Source organism: Mirounga leonina, unplaced genomic scaffold (assembly GCF_011800145.1).
Source record: "Mirounga leonina isolate KUSES-001 unplaced genomic scaffold, KU_Mleo_1.0 Mir_126, whole genome shotgun sequence".
NCBI lineage: Eukaryota > Metazoa > Chordata > Mammalia > Carnivora > Phocidae > Mirounga > Mirounga leonina.
In genome coordinates this window covers 33,056,475-33,075,878 of record NW_023270314.1, presented here as the reverse complement: position 1 = coordinate 33,075,878, position 19,404 = coordinate 33,056,475, and the positions used below count along the sequence as shown (strand labels likewise).

Genomic DNA, 19,404 nt, shown 5'->3' with positions numbered 1-19,404 from the left:
CTGTGTCCGTGCTCTTATTAGAATCCCCTCATAATGATCATGCCACACCCACATGTAGATAATTATACATCTAGATAATTACACATCTAATTACTTCAGATTCAGAGGTAAAAGCATGTTATCAGGACAAATTTCTATGTATAGCTCTGTTTTGATTTTAAATTTCAAGGCCACAAGTGTCCATTTTGTACAATTTCAGAAATCATTTTGAATCATCTGTTTTTGGGGTCTATTACGATGTCATGCTTTCTGAAAAAAAAGTATTACTTTAATCACTATTCATTCTATCTTTCATTAACTACTGGATGCCCACTTTGTACCAGATACTGTGCTTAGGCAACAGGGGCCATGTATTCTTAAGCACATATAATCATAAGAATTTAAGGTGAAATGTTATATATAAGGAAAATAACAGGGTCTTAGTTTCTTCAAGTCAAAACGTACTTAGCTGGGCATTTCTAGCTAAGAAAAATTTACAATGGCCAATAGATGTATCCTGGCCAAGTCTGTTCAATCAAGTGGGCCTGAATTCCCTACATGTGAATAGAGGTACGTCTAGCCATTAGATAAGTTCCAATACCCTAAATCTATATAAATAAGTGACTAATTCATTAACTAAACCAGGAGACTTCTGAGCACAAAAGGGGGGTGGCTTTTAGTAATTACTTCAAAACAGGCCTAAATCCAGAAATGTCCCAGACAACAGATTTAAATAGGTGTATGTATAGAATCTTGTATAGGTCCTTCACTAGGACTATTAATTCTGTTCCACGGATACACCACCACCCCTGCTCAACAGAGATGTTAATATCAGATCAAGAGCTCTCACAGCTACGGTGATCTTATGTTCCAAATTTGCTAAAGCAGCTCTCAGTAATAATCTATCCTTTTATCCCCATAAATACATTTACAATTTAAAATATCATTGGAGCCTGCTTCTCCCTCTGACCCTCCTCCCTCTCATGTGCTCTCTCTCATTCTCTCTCTAATAAATAAATAAAATCTTTAAAAATAATAAAAATAATAAAAATAAAATATCATTTCTCCCAATGAAAATGAAGACAATGGTCCAAAATCTTTGGGATGCAGCAAAAGTGGTTCTAATAAGGAAGTCTATAGCAATACAGGCCTACCGTAAGAAGAAAAATGTCAAATGAACAACCTAAGCTTACACGTAAAGGAGCTAGAAAAAGAAACAAAACCCAAAACCAGCAGAAGGAAGGAAATAAAGATTAGAGCACAAATATAGAAATTAAAAAAAAAATAGATTAATAAAACCAGGAGCTAGTTCTTTGAAAGAACAAAATGGGTAAGCCTCTAGTCAGACTCATCACAAAAGAGGATCCAAATAAAGTCACAAATGTCACAAATGAAACACCAACACCACAGAAATAGTTTTAAGAGATTATAAAAAGTTATATGCCAACAAATTGGACAACCTTAAAGAAATGAATTCCTAAAAAACATATAACCTATCAAAACTGAAGCAGGAAGAAATAGAAACTTTGAATAGACTGATTACCAGGAATGAAATTGAATCAGTAATCAAAAAACTCCCAACAAACAGAAGTCCAGGACCAGATGGCTTCACGGGTGAATTACAAATATTTAAAGAGTTAATATCTATTCTCCTCAAACTATCCCAAAAAATAGAAGCAGAAGGAAAATTTCCAAATTCATTCTATGAGGCCAATATCATCCTGATATCAAAACCAGATAGAGATACCACACAAAAATAGAACCACAGGCCAGTATCTCCGATGAACATAGATGCAAAAATCCTCAACAAAATACTACCAAGCTGAATCCAACAATACATTAAAAAAAAAAAAATCATTCACCATGATTAAGCAGGATTTTTTCCTGGGATGCAAGGATGGTTCAATATTCGCAAATCAATCAATGTGATACATCACATCAGTAAGGATAAAAACCATAGGATCATTTGAATAGATGCAGAAAAAAGCATTTGACAAAGGAAAATATCCATTCATGATAAAAACACTTAACAAAGTAGGTTTAGAGAAAACATTACCTCAACATAATAAAGGCCTTATATGAAAAACCCACAACTGGGGTACCTGGCTGGCTCAGTTGGTCAAGCATCTGACTTCAGCCCAGGTCATGATTTCAGGGTCCTGGGATCGAGCCTCATCTTGGACTCCCCATTCAGTGGGGAGTCTGCTTGTCTCTCTCCCTCTGCCCCTCCCCGTTTGTGTGCTCGCTCAAATAAATAAATAAAATCCTAAAAAAAAGAAAGAAGAGGGGAGCCTGGGTGGATCAGTTGGTTAAGCGACTGCCTTCAGCTCAGGTCATGATCCCAGGGTCCTGGGATGGAGTCCCGCATCGGGCTCCCTGCTCTGCGGGGAGCCTGCTTCTCCCTCTCCCACTCCCCCTGCTTGTGTTCCCTCTCTCGCTGTGTCTCTCTCTGTCAAATAAATAAATAAAATCTTTAAAAAAAAAAAAAAAGAAAGAGGAAAGGAAAACCCACAGCCAAAATCATACTCAATGGGGAAAAACAGAGCTTTTCCTATAAAATCAGGAACATGACAAGGGTGTCTACTCTTATTACTTTTATTCAACATAGTACTGGAAATTCTAGCCATAGCAATTAGACAACAAAATAATAGGCACCCAAATTGTTAAGAAGTAAAACGTTCACTATTTGCAGATGGGGTGATACTATATATAGAAAACCCTAAAGACTCCAAAATACTACTATAACTGATAAATGAATTCAGTAAAGTCACAGGATACAAAAATCAATGTACAGAAATTTGTTCCATTTTATTTTTTTTAAAGATTTTATTTATTTATTTGACAGAGAGAGACATAGCGAGAGCAGGAACACAAGCAGGGGGAGCGGAAGAGGGAGAAGCAGGCTTCCCGCAGAGCAGGGAGCCCGATGTGGGGCTCAATCCCAGGACCCTGGGATCATGACCTGAGCAGAAGGCAGACGCTTAACGACTGAGCCACCCAGGCGCCCGAAATTTGTTCCATTTTTATACACCAACAATGAAGCAGCAGAAAAAGCAAGAAAATAATCCCATTTACAGGTGTTCTAAAAAACCAAATATCTAGGAAGCTTAACCAAAGAGGTGAGAGGTCTATACTCTAAAAACTATAAAGCACTGATGAAAAAAGTTCAAGAAGATCCAAAGAAATGGCAAGGCATTCCATGCTCATGGACTGGAAGAACAAATATTGTTAAAATTCCTATACTATCCAAAGTAATCTACACATTTAATGCAATCCCCATCAAAATACCAATGGCATTTTTCACAGAGCTAGAACAAAAAATCCTAAAATTTGTATGGAACCACAAAAGACCCTGAATAACCAAAGCATCTTAAAAAGAAAAGCAAAGCTGAAGACATCACAATTCCAGACTTCAGGTTATATTACAAAGCTGTAGTAATTAAAATAATACAGTACTGGCATAAAAATAGACATGTAGATCAACAGAACAGAAAACCCAGAAATACATCCACAACCATATGGTCAATTAATCTTCAGCAAAGCAGGAAAGAATATCCAATGGGAAAAAAATCTCTTCAACAAATGGTGCTGGTTAAACTGGACAACTACATGCACAAGATTGAAACCAGATCACTTTCTCACACCATGCACAAAAATAAACTCAAAATGGATTAAAGACCTAAATGTGAGACCTGAAACCATAAAAATCCTAGAAGAGAACACAGGCAGCATTTTTCTGGCATCAGCCATAGTAACAGTTTTTTTAGAGAGGTCTCCTAAAGCAAGGGAAATAAAACCGTTGGGACGACATCAAAATACAAAGCTTCTAAAAAAAATTACAAAGCTTCTGCATAGCAAAGGAAACAATCAACAAAACTAAAAAGCAACCTATGGAATGGGAGAAGATATTTGCAAATGGCATATCCAATAAAGAGTAGTATCCAAAATATATAAAGATCTGATACAACTCAATACCTTAAAAACAAATAATCCAATTAAAAAATGGGCAGAGGACATGAACAGACATTTCTCCAAAGACATCCAGATAGCCAACACATGAAAAAATGCTCAACATTACTCATCATCAGGGAAATGCAAATCAAAACTACAATGAGATACCACCTCACACCGGTCAGAATGGCTAAAATCAAAAGCACAAAAAATAACAAGTGTTGGTGAGGATGTGGAGAAAAAGGAACCCTCTTCCACCATTCCTGGGAAGACAAACTGGTGTAGCCACTATAGAGAACAGTGTGGAGGTTCCTCGAAAAGTTAATAGAAATACCCTACAATCCAGTAATCATACTACTGGGTATTTACCCAAAAATACAAAAACACTAATTCAAAGAGATACACACACCCCTATGTTTAAGGCAGCATTATTTACAACAGCCAAATTATGGAAATAGCCCAAGTGTCCACTGATACATGAATGGATAAAGAAGAGGTGGTGTGTATACACACACACACACACACAATGGAATATTACTCAGCCATAAGAAATGAAACCTTGCCATTTGCAACAACATGGATGGAGCTAGAGAGTATAATGCTAAGCAAATTAAGTCAGAGAAAGACAAATATCATATGATCTCACTCATATGTGGAATTTAACAAACGAGCAAAGGAAAAAAAAAAAAAAAAAGAAACCAAGAAATAGACTCTTAACAATAGAGAACTGATAGTTACCAGAGAGGGAGGTGGATGAAATAGGTGATGGGGATTAAAGAGTACATTTATCACAATGAGCACTAAGTAATGTATAGAATGGTTGAATCACTATACTTATTCACCTGAAGCTGATATAACACTATGTTAACTATGCTGGAATTAAAAACTTAAAAAACAAAATATCATTTGATCTAATTTCTGATTTGGCAAGTGTAGCAACAGCAAAATAGTATCCCCCTTCCTTCTGTTCAGAAATAAGAGGGTTTAAAAATCAGATTCAAGGGGCAAAAGATCAGTGCTACCCTTCACTAAGGGGTAGAAAGTATTCACATGATAAAGAATAATTCAAGTATTTTTAATAAGTGTTTTCAGAGATTTTCAAGTGTTAAAAAGTTGCTCAAGTAACTCTTAAGTTAACTGTGAAGAAAACATTAAACATCTTAGAAAGCTTAAAGGATGAGTTTACTTACAATTGACATTAGAGTTAGTACATAATGCTGCAGATTCTGTCCATGATGATGAACCATTTTAGCGTCAGCTGTAACCATGACTTCCACGTATCTTGGATAGGATAAGAAACGTTTTTTCCTGGAATGTAATTGACTTCTTTCATCTTCCAAGGATTTATTTTTTGAAGGATACCCTAAAACCATTTCCTTCTTTACATTAAGATCTTCGTTCATGTTGCTGTGGTTTTGAAGGGGTAAAGTGGTTTGCTTTATTTGACTTTCTGGGGGGAAAAAAAAGAATATAATGCAGAGCCATTAAGTCGGATGGGACTAAAAGTATTGCACAAAATAGATAGCCAAAAATTTAATACATACACATCTGCTTCCAATGTGAAATACAAGGATAAAAAGAAGTTAAACAGTGTTATTATATAGCAGTATCACGAGGATTACTATTACTAGTAATAAAATATTCATTTTCATAGATTGCCCTAAGAAAAATCAAAATCCAAGTCTTTTTTTTTTTAAACAGCATGACTGTTCAAGAGGCTGCATATGGGTTCCTCTCCAAGTCCTGCATTTCACACTGATTCATATATTCATGGTATTTTTTATTAAATTCTTAAATAGTAACATACCAAACTAATAGGTATTAAAATATGACATCTCTCACTACTACCATGTAGTATTGTTTTGGTAATGCTACCTAAAGCAGTAAGACAATAAAATGAAATATACAGTATGAATATTAGGAAGAAAGTTTTCATTGTTTTTCTTTTGCATATAAATGGCTTTTATAACTAAAGTCCAAGAGACTCAATTTATGACTTTTCAGACTAACAACCTCAACACAGGAAAAACTGAATAATGAAATGTTATCCAGCTATTAAAAAATGAATTAGGTCTGTGGGTCTGATACGGATGTCCATGTGTTGTTTTTTTTTTAAGTAAAAATCTAAGTGTCAGTAATATGTATAGTATGATCTTATTTTTGTAGCACTTCCAAAGAATACACAAGTTTTTAGCCATAAAAATTTATATAATGAGCCAAAAAGGTATATAAGTATACACCTCAAACTTTTAACATTGAGGTATTGGAGGGGGACTAGAAGGTGGGTAGAACTATTTAATTCTTTAACATCTCTGTGTCCATTATGCCATTACAATAAATTTGTTTTATTATTGTAATTTTTTAGTTACCCATGTTTTTAAAAACAGCATCTTAACTTTTATAGGCTAAACACTTAATCTCATTATGTTTTGATATTCATAATTAAGCAGTGTAACAAATGATAAAATGACCTTTCCAAATACCCAACTGGGCATTATTCAAAGCTCATTTGTCAATTACATCATCTTTATGAAATACTTGTCTTTATTTATGTTCCAAGTCAAATGCTAAAATGATGTGCCATCTTTTATTAATAGCAAGTGTGTTATGACCCAAAAATAATTTAGAGCAAACCATACCCATCAAATCAAGAACACCATACAATGGATAATCTGCCCACTAGAACATAAAATATTTAATTACATCTGTAAAAATAACACTTTTAATAGTGTATCATAGAATGCAAGGAGATTGTTGAAAATAATCCCTAATATAAACTACTAAAAAATTTTCTGTTAAACAATGTAATTAGAAACCCATAATTCTACATAAACGCCCTACTGGCACTTCATATTCAAATTATACAATATTTAATTTTCTTTTTTTTTTTTTTTTTAAGATTTTATCCATTCATTTGAGACACAGAGATAGAGAGAGAGAGAGAGAGAGAACATGAGCAGGGAGAGAGGCAGAGGGAGAGGGAGAAGCAGGCTCCTCGCCAAGCCAGGAGCCCGATGTGGGGCTCGATCCCAGGACCCTGGAACCATGACCTGAGCCGAAGGCAGACGCTTAACCATCTGAGCCACCCAGGCGCCCTAATTTTCTTTTCTTATTCCCAGATTTGCTCTATTATTATGAGTAGTAACTTCCTAATATGCATAACTCGTGCTAAACCATGCACTACCATTGAGTTCTTCCTGTCCTTTTACCCTTTGTATCTGGTCACCTTGTTTTGTCATTTCGCTTTTAAATTTTTTCCTTGTTTTGTTCCTATTGTCAACAGTGTCCAGGTCTCTAAACTCTTGTAGGTCCTTCTCACCTTAGAATATTAGAATAATTAATGCAAAATTAAACAAAGTCTCCAAAATGGCTTCACCAACTTCAATCCCTGTCCCACCCCCCTTCATTCACATCCAAAAAATTCATTTTCAGGAGCATCCCTTTTATCTCAAGAAATTACCACCGATCCACATTGACCATAAGTCCAAGTCCTTCCCCACAGCCCACCACTAAACAAGGTTGTCATACCAGCACTACCAGCAAGCTATAAACTCTTTAAACACTAAGAACACTGTTGGGCAATGGGTTATGCCTTTTGTAAGTGCTCAACAAATGTTCATGGAGAGAAAAAAAATTAGGAAAAAGGATGGATAGAAAATTGGGAGAGAAAGGGAAGAAAGGAACACACTGAGGGACAAAAGGTTTGTAAGACCAGAAATTCAGGGTATGAATACTTCTAATTGTGATATACAATAGCAGCAATTCAAAGATGGAGAGATTGCTTTTGATTTTCCTGAAAGCAAGTAAAATACTCTGGTCTCTACATAGGTTAGAACTGATACTTAATGCTCTGTATTTGACCACATGAACAAATTTTATACTTCTCCAATAGCATGTAACTATTTTGAAAATGAGCATAAAATCAAATGAAGCTTATTCTGGATCGTCAGAATTTAAACCACTTGTTAAACGGCCAACAGGGCTCCCGGTTCAAAGAACTGTGTGTGCCCTAAAATAGTGATCATATCAGATATTATGAAATCTAACTTATTTCCTCAAGATTTAAACTTTTCTGGATTATATGTCCTATTATGCCATGCTATGGAGTTGTATTATTAATACTACTATGAACAATAATAAACCTAATAAGCACTTAAGGAGTAATTTACCATGTACCAGATACTGGTATACTTCATATAAGTTATCTCCTTTATTATTAATTCCGTAAGGTAGGTACTATTAGTATCCACATTTTATATGTGAAGAAAGTGGGGAACAGGAAAGTTAAAGTCAACTATCCAGGTAACAGGTAATAAAATAACTCTGGAACATTTTTTAAAATATTAGTATTCAATTACAAAGACTTATGAAAATCTATAGTCTCCATGATTTGTCAATTTTAGAAATTACCACCACCCTTATAGAATTATAGCACATAGCGGGCGCCTGGGTGGTTCAGTTGGTTAAGCGACTGCCTTCGGCTCAGGTCATGATCCTGGAGTCCCGGGATCGAGTCCCACATCGGGCTCCCTGCTCAGCGGGGGGTCTGCTTCTCCCTCTGACCCTCTTCCCTCTCGTGCTGTCTCTCATTCTCTCTCAAATAAATAAATAAAATCTTTAAAAAAAAAAGAATTATAGCACATAGCTTATAAAGCATTTTATAAAGCTTTATTTCAAAGAGGTTCCCCAGTTAATTAGAACCCCACCTACTAGCAATAAATGTACAGAATATGGACTTGCCCGTGACCAGCCAAAACTTGAAACATAAAAGAATCATTACATCACTAGTCCTCATTGCATCCCTGAATCAGTTTCTATTATAGTGCACATTTTAAAACAGACATGTGACACAGGTTATACGCAATTGCAGTAGCCACCAAATAAATGGCATAACAAAGAAATGAATTCAGATTTCCTCAATATTACATGAGAATTCCAGATCACATGACTCTTCTAAAGGTCATATGTGGTAATACGTGTAGAATGTTAAGAATTTAGTAACCAGGGTCATAACAGAAAATGCTGTCTCCTACAGAACTAAAAGAAGAACTAGCTAGTCATATTCATAAATATATGGGGTCTAGTCCTTCTTGAATTACAGAATCAGAGCTGAGCCAAGATTTGAATATAAAGTCATTCAGCTCTACCGTGCATAGACTTGGGACAGATCCAGTACTGTCCTTTCACTCTAGAGGCCCTGAAAGAAAGAACACTGGAAACCCCCAAATTATGCCCGTTAATCCTACACCCAGCAAGAAATTCTAGTTCCATCTGCTATGTGGGCTGACATGACAAAGAGCACCCAAGTCAAGCATTAAATACCCTTTCTTCACCTACATTCTCAAGAAGCCACCCCATCAGTTCACTCCAAAGATGCAGAAGACAGGTTTCCCTAATAAGCTGAATCAAGAATCCTTACACAGATCAGGAGTTGAAAACAGGTACACATTCATTCATAAATTCAAAACCTTTAGGATTATCTTTCTTGGAAAGGGACATGCACTGGCGGTCTCTTTCGAGCTTTTGGCATCCCAACCTTTGCACTCGAAGAGTATAGAAAAACTGTGTAATCTTTTGTATTTTATGAAGTACTTTTTCCACAATTTCAAATCCTGTCCCTTATCAGAAATTCTAAGCAAAGTGAGACTAAGATAAATTAGACAACTGACACGAGTGTAAGAATTTAAAGAGACAACTATGCACATGCCAATTATGATACTCCAAACTCCTAATCTACGGCTTCTTGAAGGGGTTTGAAAATCTCAGGAGTTAAATTTATCTGAAAATAGTATCTGAAAATGCAAATAAATGTAACATTTCATTCTTTAAAGAAAAATCACTTATTCAGAATTCATGTTGAACATTGATCTCTAGTGTGTTTTTTTTTTGCAAGTGTGGCTGAAGTTAGAATATAGCATAACACTAATAAAACTGACAATAGTACAGAATTCTACCTTATTAATCTTATCTTTCTACCTTCAGATGAGCCTTCAGGGCAATCCAATTCTAACCCATATCCACTTACCATGATTTTTTTTTTTTTAAGGGAGAGAGAGGGTGCACAGGTTGGGGCAGGAAGGGGTAGAGGAAGAAGGGGAGAGAGAATCCCAAGCAGGCTCCACCCTCAACATGGAGCTCAATGTGGGGCTCAACCTCACGACCATGAGATCATGACCTGAGCTGAAATCCAAGAGTCAGACCCTTAACGGACTAAGCTGCCCAGCCAATCTACCACTTCTCATAATTTAACACAAAACCTTTTAACTGTTGTCCAAACTTTAGAGGAGTTGCTCCAGAACTACAAGATTTCCCACATTATTGGACAGTCTGCCTCGTGCTGTGGAATCATTCCAAAAATGCACTGAGGTCATTTTAAGTACTAACTATTCTAATACCTCCCAAAATGCAGTTAGATTAAAGTGGGCATTTGTAATTTATTAAAACCTCTATTTGCTCTATCACCATTCAAGTGTTGGTGTAATACTATTTTTCCACACTAGTACTAACTTGTTAAAAATATCAGCATGAGTATTTCCTATTAGTTTGTCTTGAATGTTTTTTTGGATAATAAAGTTATAACTCCCAAAAATCAAAAAGGTAATCTAACCTTCTACCTTAACTCATTCTTGTCAAATGCTAGTCTGGCCATTATAATTTATTCCTCCTAGATCTGTCATTCCTGAAATAACTTTTGACTGAAAGTAGAATTCTCATGTGAAATATTCTTCTAATCTTTGATATTTGCTTAAGGTTTTTTAAGAAGAAAACACTAATGGTATTTTTCAAAGTAATTTTAACAGTAAAAACTTAGGTCTAATGAAAGCCAGTCACTGACTATAAAATGTTAAAAATTAAAACTCTGAAATCATAATAGTACTTAATACCTGTATTATGGAATTAACTTATTCATAGTGCTTTTGTCAGCTTTTATTAAGTCCACTAATTTTGGTTTGAGATACATGAGAAAAAAAACTTAAGTCACTGATAAACTGAATTCTTATTTTCAAATAGGTATTTTATGGTACATCTCAGAATTTAATCAATCACTGCATTTTAAAAAGAATGTTTTTGTCAATCTTGACATCAGGATGTTAATCTAACATCTAGGTACAGTTATGTATATGCAAAGAAAGTTGTAGACTGCAGACTAACAGGTCACAATGAGGGAGTTTTATCCCTTCAGTTTTCTGGCTCTCTTCCAAGAAAGAAAAGCCCAAGAAAGCAGCCTTCTTGGGGGTAGGTCCAAAGGTCTGGATATTCTCCACATGAAACAGTGTATCTGTCGCCTGACCTGGCAATGGGCCCAACTCTTACTCCAGCAGTAATGATCTTCACAAACAGTAGAACACAGGCAGGTACCAGCCAAGAGCATGGACCATGCTTGCGCAGTTTCCCCTGGATTTGTACTCATTGTGAGAGCAGCCCAATCTCCCATCTCCAGGTCTTTAAATATGGCAGCAATACTAAATCAGATTCTAATTGCAAATAATTAAAGTCTTTACTTCCTTTTCATGAGGAATTATCACATGGGTAAGCAGTAGAGAGCCAAAGATTAAAATGTACTTCACTAAGCATTTGCAATTAAACTGTGTTTGGTAGACCAAAGGAAAACTGTAAAACGAGCTATATGGTTGATTAGTAATCTAAAACTATAGATGGAAAAATTTACAGTTCTTGCTCTCCACAAGTCTATTGAGTTATTTTCACTTGTTTAGTCAGTAGATCTATAATATTAAGTGAGCAAAACAAAAATGATGACATTCTTATACGGCTCACATACCCATCATTTTAATCATTCCCTTCAATAGGCCATCTTCTTGCTTTCAACACAAGGGAAAAATTGCAAACCAAATTGATGCATGAACACACATACAAAAATTCTAAAGAAATTACCAAACCCAGTCTGGTAAAAACAAAGTGGACTTGCCATTTGAAAATCAATTATCTGAGGGCACCTGGGTGGCTGAGTCGGTTAAGTGTCTGACTCTTGGTTTCAGCTCAGGTCATGATCTCAGGGTCATGGGATTGAGCCTGTGTGGGGCTCCACTCTCAGCATGGAGTCTGAGTTTCTCTCCCTCTCCATCTGCCTCTGCCCCTCCCCCTGCTCACGCACAATCTAAAAAATAAAAACCTTTAAAAAAAATCAATTATCTGAACAAAGGAGAAAAATACATGATCATCATGGTATATGTAGAGGAAAATAGTTTTGATAAAATTCAACATCCATTCATAATAAAAATTCTTAAGCTAGAAATGTAGGGGACTTCCACAGACATTGCACAGATTAGAAAATGTTGAAAGCTTTCCTTCTAAAGTTGGCGATGAGGCAAGGATTTTCATTGTTGCCATGTCTAGTCAACTTCATTCTAGAAATCCTAGCCAGTGCAATAAAAGAAATAAAAGGTAGAAAGATTGGAAAGAAATAGCTGTCTAATCCGAAGGGCTACGTGCACCCCGATGTTTATAGCAGCAATGTCCACAATAGCCAAACTGTGGAAAGAGCCAAGATGTCCATCGACAGATGAATGGATAAAGAAGATGTGGTATATATATACAATGAAATATTATGCAGCCATCAAAAGGAATGAGAGCTTGCCATTTGCAACGATGTGGATGGAACTGGAGGGTATCATGTTGAGTGAAATAAGTCAAACAGAGAAAGACATGTATCATATGATCTCACTGATATGAGGAAGTCTTAATCGCAGGAAACAAACTGAGTGTTGTTGGAGTGGGGGGTGGGGTGGGAGGGATGGGGTGACTGGGTGATGGACACTGGGGAGGGTGTGTGCTCTGGTAAGCGCTGTGAATGGTGCAAGACTGTTGAATCTCAGATCTGTACCTCTGAAACAAATAATGCATTATATGTTAAGAAAAAAAAAAAAGAAGAAGAAGAAGAAGAAGGTAGCGGGAGGGGAAGAATGAAGCGGGGGAAATCGGAGGGGCAGACGAACCATGAGAGACGATAGACTGAAAAACAAACTGAGGGTTCTAGAGGGGAGGGGGGTGGGAGGATGGGTTAGCCTGGTGGTGGGTATTGAGGAGGGCACATTCTGCATGGAGCACTGGGTGTTGTGCACAAACAATGAATCATGGAACACTTCATCTAAAACTAATGATGTAATGTATGGGGATTAACATAAGAATAAAATTTAAAATATATATATATAAAAGAAAAAAAATAAAATAAAATAAAAAGGAAAAAAAAATAGCGGTCTACATGATTGTTCATGTACAAATCCAAAAGCATCAACAGATAAGCTATCAGAATATATGATCAAGGTTGAATATTAAAAACAAAAATTGCCTGCATTTTTATGTAGAAAAAAATGAAATTTTAAAAATCATACCACTTAAAAAATCTCACCCAATACTCAGTAACAAAAAGATACACAACACCTCTATAAAGATGTATAAACTATTATGTGGGAAATAGAGGATATACCATATTGATGGGTTACAAGACACACTATAAAGATATCACTTCACCAAACTGATCTCTTGATCAATAAAATCTAATTTTTTTTTCCTTTTGCAGAAACCAACAACCTGATTCTAAAATTTATATGTAAATGCAAAGGGTAAATAACCAAGACAATCTTGACCAAGTCAAGGGCTTCTTCCACCACATTTCAGAACTTAGAATTTGTTTGTTTTAAATATAGTATGGTAGTAGCACATTGAATAGACCAACAGAAGTCCAAAATAAATCTACATATAGGGACACATTTCTGAACAAAAGTGATACATTTTTAAAGTTCCTATGAAGTATTTGTTAACTTTAACAAAATGAATTTTTATTTACTATTGCTTTTCATAGTTTTTTTTTTTTTAAGTGCACTATTTTGGGATTTTGACAAAAATAATTTAAAATTGACAGATTGAGCTCTTATTTTCAGATAGGTTATTTATTGCTATAGCCCAAAGTTTAAACATAGGACTTTTTTAAAGAAAGTTTTCACAACAGGATTAGTTCCCAACAAAAGCAGTCTAAAAATAATTCATCTAAGTCTCTTCACAATACTTAAGTTTAATTCATGCCAAGAATATTGAACCCATTTCAAATAGCACATTTGAGGTCACCAATCATCCTACTCTGCAAAATTCAATAATAGTTTCCAAATCTTCATATTCTTTGAATTCCTACCAGTTAGCCAATTAATCTGTCCTACCTTTTTTGAGAAGTCTTCACATGGCTTTGGGGCACACATTCCTGTCTTCTTACTATCTTCCTGGCCTCTTCTCTTAAATTTTCCTAGTTTAATCCTCGCCTCCCCAAGTGCTAAACATTGGCATGCCCCACAGTTCAGTTCTTAGACTTTCTCTTCTGTATTCTAGTCTATTCCCTATGCGAATTCATACAGCCTTAGAATATAAGAGGATACTCTAATTCCTGTTATTTCAAGTCCAGACCCCCTTACCAAACTTCCAACTTATCTATTGCCTACTTGACTTGTCTCACTCTGGACATCTAACTAGCAGCTCAGACCCAAAATATAAAACAAAAACAAAAAAACAAAAACACTCCTGATATTCCTTCTAAACCTGTAGTTCCCACAGCCTTCCCCATTCTCAGTAAAACTCTATCCTTCCATTTGCTCAGGCAAAAATTAAAAAACTACTTAGAATAATCTGACCACTCTTAAGTCTCAACACTCACCTTCACCCCCAGTTGTCAGCTTGACCATCAAAACATATACTGCATGTGGCTACTTCTAACTTTATGGCTACATCTAAATCCAAGACCTCATCTTTGCTCGGCATGATTACCGCAGTATCCTCCTAACCCTCCTTGCTCTTCCCTTGTTCTGCTGGTCTTTTCTCCATTTAACAATTTGTGTGATCCCTTTAAAATGTAGGCTGATCAGTGTCCCTCTTCTGTTCAAAATCCTTCCAATATCAGAGCCAAAATCCTTACTGTGATTTACAATGTCCTATGTGTTGGGGTGGATTCACCATGAACGAAAAGCAGCTTAAACTTCTGGCCTCTCACTTACAAAATCCCTTTCCAAGGCCTTGAAAAGAATCCTAGAGATTTTACACTCATAATTTTTCTTAAAGCACCCCCCCATCTGTTTAGTCTTCAGGCCCCACAACCTGGATCCACCCATTAACTACTCAATCTAGCCTCCCACTACCACTGTGACTTCATCTCCTACACCTCCCCTCCCTCCCTCCCCATACTTGTACAGGCTGGTTACGGGACATGTTAAACAGGCCCCAGCACCTTTGTAGCTTCAGTGAAAGAGGTACTCAATAAATATTTTACAAATGAAGGAACAAATGAATAAACAAATCCATGTTGGGGCAAGGTTGAGGCCTCAGCCTCCAGAGTTATTAATGTAGAACAAGAAGAAGCTCCCCTTAGCAGCCTTTTTTTCACTTATACACGTGGAACAGGGAAAACCTGAACATGTCTGACCACTGAGCTCCTCCTGCTTTCCTTCTCCCTCTCCCAGCCCACCAGGAGGTGCGAGAAAAAGGGCAGACTATTGACCCTACACCATCGATTTTCTTCCCAGCTGAATGCTATGAACTGAGGCTTCCAGGACTAGTAGAGGATACACTAAGGAGAATTCAGAAATTCCTATTTGCTGTTGCAAAATCAGATTTTGAAAATCATAACCTGAATATTACCCTTGGCCTTCCAATTGAGGAATGTGTGTCCCAAAAAGCCAGTGGATAATCCCAATTTGCTAAAATATATACAGAATTACTGGATACAGCAGTAAAAAAGTGAGTTAACCTAAAACCCGAGAAACAGTTTCACACTAAGAATGTTACTGGTCCTGTATGTTAGTTACTAATAGCTCAGTCCTGTATCCATTCCACCTCTCAGCACAAGTAAAGTTTAGCTATTAATCTATTGATGTCAAGAATATCCTTCATTCTGTACTTCCATGTTTTGGGCATCTCCTTTTGTAGTGCTCAAAGTACCTCAATTTTCCCAATACTAATCACAATTCTTCACCTGTTGGTGCACATTCTCATTTTCTCTACCCAGCATCTATTCCTCTAACAGTCCCCAGTTTCAATTTGGATACCTGCACCCCCACTCAGCCTATGATTCCAGTTGCATCGTCTTGACCCCACAAGCAGGGCCGGTTGGGCTGATTACAGCTCTGCTACCAATAACAGCAAATAGTCCAGGCCATGTCAGGTCAGGGGAGAAAACAAAACAAAACAAAACAACAATCAGACCCTATACCAGGACCTTAGTTTGAACTACTGGGGTAAAGAACTCCCAATACTCACTGGATTAGTGTTGGTTAAAGCCCAAATCCCTTAACAAAGCTTAGAGATACCTTCACTGGCTTGCCCCTCCTTACATCTCCAGCATCACATCATCTTGCCATCCCCTGGTATCCCACAATTTACTACTTTTAGTTCCCTAAGTGGTTCAAGCACCGTCTCCTCTCCAGGCATTTGCAATGCTGTTGCTTCCATCTGGAATACTTTTTGCCCTCCCTTTCTTCTGACCAATTCCGTGCTCAGCTTTTGGGCCTCAGGTAAGGAGTAATTCTTTCAAGTTAGCCTTCTCTGACTTCCCCATCTGATCTACATCTTCGTATGAGGCCCCAAATCATCTTCTGAATGAACCTTGTCTTACATACCTGACTGAGCAGAAAGGTTATTTTGATACTAACAAGTCCTTTTCTGTCTGTGCAGCAGTTATTACATACATAATGCAGTATTAGTTGCTGCGAAGAACGTAAAAAAAAATGGAATAAAATTCCACCTTTTACCTTCAGGAACAAACAAAATCTTCAAATAGGTGGGACAGCAGAGGTATATAACAAATTTAAGAACAATGCAAGACAGTGTTAATTACATGCAGAACAATATAGCCCCTAAATTGTGAGCTAGTCCATAGCTCGGGATTCCAGAGACCACATTTTTTTTTTTTTAAGATTTTATTTATTTATTTGACAGAGAAAGACACAGCGAGAGAGGGAACACAAACGGGGAGTGGGAGAGGGAGAAGCAGACTCCCTGCCGAGCAGGGAGCCCGATGCGGGACTCGATCCCGGGACTCCAGGATCATGACCTGAGCCGAAGGCAGTCGCTTAACCAACTGAGCCACCCAGGCGCCCCCAGAGACCACATTCTTAATCTTACAAAATTGTAAGCACGTACATTAGCCACAAAAAAATAATTAAGATGCTAATTATAAAACAATTTAATAGCAATTTTCAACAAAGCAAGAGTCTAAGAATGTACAATTAGTGAAAGACCTAAAAATGAATGACTAATCATATTTTTAATCATATTTTTATTTGTATAAATGAAGAACATCTTAAGTATTTAAATCAACTCCTATTTAGAGTAAAGCAGGGTTTTTTTGGTTTTTGTTTTTTTTATAAATTTGAGATGGTATGGAAGGAAAAGATTAAGAAAAATTGCATAAAGACTAACTGATGAAATATGAAACAAGCCAAAGGACATACAAGGTGGTAGATCATTGAAGAATAAGCACTGCTAGGAGGGTAAATGGAAATGTATCCAATCCCAGCAGTGGAGGCTTACATTGCTGTCAAGTGAAAACTCACAGGAACTTTACCAAGTTGCAAAGGGACTAGAAACCTTACCTAGGAATTTCAAAAACAGGAAGTGCACCAACTTAAAGCAAAGATGGAAAAATTTTTTTTTTTTTTAAGATTTTATTTATTTATTTGACAGAGAGAGACACAGCGAGAGAGGGAATGCAAGCAGGGGGAGTGGGAGAGGGAGAAGCAGGCTCCCCGCAGAGCAGGGAGCCCGATGCGGGACTCGATCCCAGGACCCCGGGACCATGACCTGAGCCGAAGGCAGTCACTCAACCAAATGAGCCACCCAGGCGCCCAAAGATGGAAAAATTCTTAATGGAGGTAGAACAGAATAAATGCAGAGTATACTTCAAAGGGTTCATAGTCTCAGTCCCTCCTCAGCAGATTTGATAATTACATGAACCAGAATAAGGTGACAGGAGTAAAAAAAACTAAAAACTAAAAATTAAAACTAGCAGCAAATGAGAAGCTCTTATTTTACAAACCATGGAAGGGAATAAAATTGTAACTGATTTAAAGTACTAGGACACAATTATATTCAAGGCATTGGCAGATCTTACTCTCCAGTTAAGGGTTATGATTAGGATAGCTTCTCTTATACCTTAAGATTCAGAATCCTCTCTTATTCATTTCCAAGCTAGCACAGAGAAATCACCAAGGAGAAAAAAACCTTGCTTTCAAAACTGACAATGAATTTCTACCCAATTTTTCCAGTTTAATGATATCGTATAAATAATCCTTGTATAAAGAAAAGATTTAGAAAAACTTTATTCTTAAGAGTGGACAGGTAGTTCTTCCTAGAAAGAACTGTTGTTACTGCACCTAAAATGTAAGGGATTCAAGTTACTTTCCATGTTCGGTATTCAAAAACTGAACCTGGAACCTGACTCTGGTTCCTAGCATATGGATTCCCTTCCCCATTTACCCATTTCACATAATTCACCCTGATGTGGGAATTAACCGCATCATTAGAAACACTAGATAATATAAGATTTCAGGCAAAATAGAATTTCAAAGCTCTGGGACACTGTCACAGATTTAACACAAAATAAGCATCACATATGGCAGATCAGTTCTTCTCTTTGGAATACACTACTACATGTAAATTTCGTTACAAGGCAAAGTAGGCGACTGGCAAAGTCAGTCCACTGGTAAGAACCCTGTGTGCGTGGAACAACAGTCACACCACTACTAGGCTTTCCCCCTCAGACAGCACATCTGTTAAGAACGATCGTAGCTCAGAGTTACTTTGAGGATCAGTAAGAGGACCAAGAAGAGCACTTTTCTAATCCGCATTAGGCAGCCGTACTGCAGTGGATTCACAATCTCAAAATCTTAATGTGTCAAATTTCACAATTTAGGATTTCTCTTTGGGGACAAAATTTAACTTGAGAACCTTACTAGTAAGACTGAAGAATAACTACTTAAGAAAATATTCTGAAGTGTACAAACGTTAACAAAGCAAAAGGGAGATCTGAATGCCTGAGGCAGATAATTTGTTACCCAAATACACTTCTCTAGATAATAGGACTTTTTCAAAAAGTAACACTAAGTTTCCATTAGAGCAGGTGTTTGGATTCAGATAAATCTGGACCTCCCCACCACCACCAAAAAAAAAGGCTGCTTTGGTGGGGATGGGTACAGATGGAGAAGGAGGTGGAGGAGAGAGGTGTGGCTTCAAGATTTAGATGTTGGATCCGAGTGCCACTGAGACACCCAACAAAACATGAGCAGCAGGGCGCCTGGCTGGCTCAGTCGGTTGAGCGACTGCCTTCGGCTCAGGTCATGATCCTGGAGTCCCGGGATCGAGTCCCGCATCGGGCTCCCTGCTCGGCGGGGGGTCTGCTTCTCCCTCTGACCCTCGTGATCTCTCTATCCCAGTCTCTCTCTCAAATAAATAATTAAAATCTTTAAAAAAAAAGATTTA

The 19,404-nt window shown here is 37.1% G+C and overlaps 1 protein-coding gene across 1 annotated transcript in view; it reads right to left on the bottom strand.

The window, feature by feature from the left end:
* The window catches only part of ADAMTS20 (ADAM metallopeptidase with thrombospondin type 1 motif 20), a 169,808-nt gene that overhangs the window by 131,527 nt on the left and 18,877 nt on the right, over positions 1-19,404 (bottom strand). The window contains exon 4 of the mRNA XM_035002841.1: positions 5,121-5,380. Within this exon, the coding sequence (XP_034858732.1) occupies positions 5,121-5,380 (260 nt within the window). The remainder of the gene's footprint in view (positions 1-5,120; positions 5,381-19,404) is intronic.